Here is a 4,495-nt window from a genome sequence, read left to right as displayed (position 1 = left end):
TGTTGTGTCATCATAAAATCCACAAATCCCCCTAAGACAAAGACAGTCCACTGGCTCTGCAGCAAGCTATGAGTTTGCCAACAGACTGTTATTTTGCTGCTATAATTTTGGCTAAAGGGTCTTGTACAGCCTCACTTGTCCAAACCTCCTACACTGTATTTCCTACTAATAATATTTTTAGGATATTGACATCCTAAAATTAGTACTCTAACATCAGAGGTTTTTATCAAGTAGGATTACTCTGCTAGTTCAATGATCAATGCCAAAATCTTCAAGTATTGTAAGTGTATCTTGCACCTTTGGCACATCTCTCCTAAAAAAAGGCTGAAATCCAAATAAACAGAAATATGAAGCTACAATTCTTAAACTGGAGAAAATCAGAAGAGGAAAAAAGGAAGGGGAAAAAAAAGAGAAAATAGAGTTTAGAATTTATCTAAAAGCTTCCAACACAATTTCAAACTCCAGACCCTGTCACTAAACATGGAGACCAAGGGAAACAGAAGACATTTACTTGAATGTTGTTCAAGATCATGGCACAGCCTAAGAAAAACATCCTAAAAAAACCCATTCTGTAAAATCCTCATTCTGCAGTAAGAGTCACCAATCTTCTTGACTCTGTGATTACATACCAAAATCTGCACACAGGACATATAAATGGGATCTGTATCACATGTTCTGGAGAGCTAAAGGCAAAGGTAGTAGGACAGTTCACAGACAGCAAAGGACAGCAGCTTCCAAGCCAGTCTGCTGCTGCCGGTCTCCCCCAGATGAAGCAGTATTTTGGCTCTCAGCATTCCTCCTGCTAGCACAGCCCTGGTAATACAGGACTGAGGATGGGAGCCACACTCCAGCTTTCCAGAGGTGGCACAACACTCCACCCCCAACAGTATGGTGAACCACACTGCTCCTCCAGAGTCAGTCAGACAGTGTAGGACCTTCAGGCTCAACCTGGCAGCATTTCTCTACACACAGCAACTCTAAAGAAAACTCCCCAGGTACCTTTTACAACCCCTCCTGTCTCCAAGTGACTTAACCTCACATTTAGTAAACCCAACACATTTGACCAGTTACTGCAAAGTCATTAGTACTTTTTAATTAGTCATGTGACTCATGCACTTCATGGAAAACAGAATCTATTTATGAGTTTTTATGGGTTTTGGGGATATCATCATTTGTCTGTGGCCTCATAACTTCTTCAATGGCAAAAACAATTTAAAGCCAGAAGCAAAACCAGAAGAAACCAAGATTTTATAGAACCCAAAGCTTCTCTTTAGAATCAACACCCATTCCATACCTGTCCCAGGTTTTTTAAGTCTGATCACAGCATTACTTCAACTTAATTGTCTGTTATTTTAGGAACAGAACTGAATATCTGAGCAGGTATAGGACTAGGGGGAAAGGGGCAAAGCTGGAAGTGGGCAGATTCAGGCTGGATGTGAGGAAGAAGTTCTTCGCCATGAGAGTGGTAAGACCCTGTGATGGGATGCCCAGGGAGGTGGTTGAGGCCCCATCCCTGGGGGTCTTTAAGGCCAGGCTGGAGGAGGCTCTGGGCAGCCTGATCTAGTGGGAGGTGTCCCTGCTCATGGCAGAGGGGTTGGAACTGGGTGATCCTTGTGGTCCCTTCCAACCCTGACAGATTCTGATCTGTTTTGGCAGAGGACTTTGGAGCCCTGGTGGCTCGGTGGTTGGACTTGATGGTCTTGGAGGTCCCTTCCAACCTAAATGATTCTATGATTCTATGACCTCTTGTAGTCCACCTTTCAAATCCATTTTACAAATTTACTTGGATAGTGTTACAAAGCTAAACATAGAAATACAGTACAGAAGCTAAATACAGAAATAAAGTACAGAATAATCCATGTCATTAACTCTCTCATGAAAATACAAACAAACCAAACAGAAAAAATACACCTTTCTACATACTCATTTCTACAGAGGATCACAAATGTTAGATTTCATACCTAAAAGCACCTTCCACACCAGTATACGATACATGGATGGGAGAGGAAACCTTTGACTAAACGTGCAAAGCTTCTCAATATCTGTAGAGAAATAAAGATTAAAAAAATATAAGGTAAATTTAAAAATAAACAGGTTTGAGTCTCTGACCTAAGGATGACAAATCCTTAGGTGGAAATCCCCACTTTCATCATGCATTATCAACAAATGTTGTCACCACTTCAATTAAGAATAGAACATGCCCTATAAATTGCAACTATTTTGAAAAAATATATACATTGGCTTGATTTACAATACAACTGCCCTAGTTTTTTAACAGGAAGAAACTATTTTTCTAGACATTTTGTAAATCATGTCTCTATGTCAAAACAATTAAGGGCTTTGTTAAAGGGACAACATTTATCCTTCTGTTAGAGACGTGACACTCTTCAGAGACCAACAGCCATAACAAAATCTTCATTGTTTAGAGGTTAGATAGAATTAACAGCATGAGATTGTATATTTTCATATTAAAACTGCTTTCATTACAAAAAAAAAAAACAACTGTGCCTTGGGCATAGAGAATGAGAAGAAAAAAAAACAAGCAGACAAATCTTTGTTACTTTTAAAAATCAGATTTTCAGATCTTTGAAACTCAACTGCTAGTAGGAACGGAGAGATTAGTAGCAAAAGATGCACTACAAATGAGTACTTAAGCACAGCATTTTCTGTTACTCCCTCCCCAGCCCCAAAGCACCCAAGTAATGAGGAGTGAAACCAACTTGCCTAGGCGGTCATCTTTCAAGAGGATCTCCAGTGACTTCTTCTCCTCCACTCCTCTGAACCCCACCTTTTCATAGTACACCGAGCGGAAGTTCCTCTGCGAGTCGTCAGCCATGGCTGATCCCCTAGGGAGAGGCAGCAATTCCCCCAGAGACTCACAAGAACTTTTCTGGAGTGCTAAGATCAAGTCCTACTGCACGCTGCTCATGTCTCTATAGCATTAATAAACCCCGCAATATATGAAAACCTTCCAAAATTTTTTTCATCATACTCCACCATAAACAATCATAAAAATAACTGCATCTCAACAAGGCCTAAATATATCCAAATTCCAAATGAAACAGAGGGATTTGATTTTTTTTATTATTATTACTGTAGTAAATCATACTACTTTTCAAAAAGCTTTCAAAAAATGCTGGAGATTCACTCAAGCCTTTTAAGTGATATGGCATGTTTCAAAACCAATATAAAAAAATACAGTTAGAAGCCTGACAAAATGCTGGCTACAGAAACTCTAGATAAGGACAAGTGCTACCCAGGTAAGTCAAATCATCAGGTTTCATACTCACCAGACAAGGTAACCAGAAGGAAGGGCAAGCCAGTGTTGGCCTCAGCAGCAGAGGGGTGACAGGGAAGAATAAGGAGAAGTCTGCAGGCTTGTTCTTAAGTTGCAGATTTGAATTAAATGTTCACATTATCAGGTGCTGCAGCAGCCACAGGCTTGAGCTTGTTATTCCAGTACTAAAAAGAAATATATGTCTCATCCCTATACTGGAAACAATGGTAAATGCTAGTGAGTACTCTGTATTTCAAAACAAACACTATTTCAAAACAAACAAAACAGACATTTAATTTCCATCCAACCTTCTAAATGTCAGTTCTCTCTCCTCTGATGGCTTGCAAACATGAGGAAGTTCTGGTTTGTAACTCAAAAGGACTAAAAACAATCTCAACTTTTATGCCCAGTGGTAGCAACAAAATTGGGAGAAAAATAACTTGGTTTGAGTGAGGAGCAATGAGTGAAGGATGCAGAGCTTTTCTAGTTAAACTCCTCTTTTCCTTGCCTAAACAAAGAACAGGCAAGGAGCAAAGCATCTGCAGACATAAACAAAGGCCACATTTCTGCAAAGAATGCACATATTTAAATCTGGCTCTCCACTAGGCCTATCTGTGTTTCAAATTAAGTCCATTTTTAGTGTTTCGCAGGATCAGGGCCAAGATCAGACTGAAAAATATAAACTAGCAAAGGACTGAATTCATGCTTTCTGAGATAGGTCAAACACTAGCTCAAGACCAGAGGAAAAAATATTTATACTACTTGCAAGACATTTCAGTCATGCATTGTCCTTATGAAAATGACTGTGCTGTTCACATATCGTGCATTTACAGGTCCAAGGATCAGAGTGTTCACTACTTACACCACAGCCATGTCTAAAAGCAGACTTAGGATGCTACAGACAGCCAGCTATACTGAAAACTTTTCAAGTTTTTAAAATCTGAACTGAATATGTGCTATTTGGAGACTATTCAGCCTGTGCCACTTGTGGAAAGCTGGCAATAGAGTCACAGAACAGAATCAATAAATATTTAGGTAAAAAATAATAGCATGCTTTCTATAACGGGAGTACTATTTGAATAATTTTATACTATCATGATCCCAGCTGCAGATTTTATTTACTGAGGCGGGGAGGGAAGAGGAACACTGTTTCCCCCCCTCCCTCCAAATTCAGGATATGAATTTTAATTTTAGGTAAACAACCGATGTTCCAACCTT

At 39.5% G+C, this 4,495-nt stretch overlaps 1 protein-coding gene across 2 annotated transcripts in view; it reads right to left on the bottom strand.

Moving 5' to 3' along the window:
• Window positions 1–2,842, bottom strand: part of TBC1D7 (TBC1 domain family, member 7) — a 16,023-nt gene extending 13,181 nt beyond the window's left edge. The window contains exons 1-2 of one of the 2 annotated variants that reach the window (XM_008947552.1): window positions 2,725–2,842; window positions 1,962–2,042 (exon numbers count right to left, since the gene is read on the bottom strand). In XM_008947552.1, the coding sequence (XP_008945800.1) occupies window positions 1,962–2,042; window positions 2,725–2,836 (193 nt within the window). In that variant the 5' untranslated portion in view covers window positions 2,837–2,842. The remainder of the gene's footprint in view (window positions 1–1,961; window positions 2,043–2,724) is intronic. The other variant, XM_008947553.1, reaches the window with a different exon arrangement.
• Window positions 2,843–4,495: the final 1,653 nt, after the last annotated feature.

This window comes from Merops nubicus, unplaced genomic scaffold (genome assembly GCF_000691845.1).
Source record: "Merops nubicus isolate BGI_N331 unplaced genomic scaffold, ASM69184v1 scaffold3069, whole genome shotgun sequence".
NCBI lineage: Eukaryota > Metazoa > Chordata > Aves > Coraciiformes > Meropidae > Merops > Merops nubicus.
This window is presented reverse-complemented; position numbering and strand designations above follow the sequence as displayed.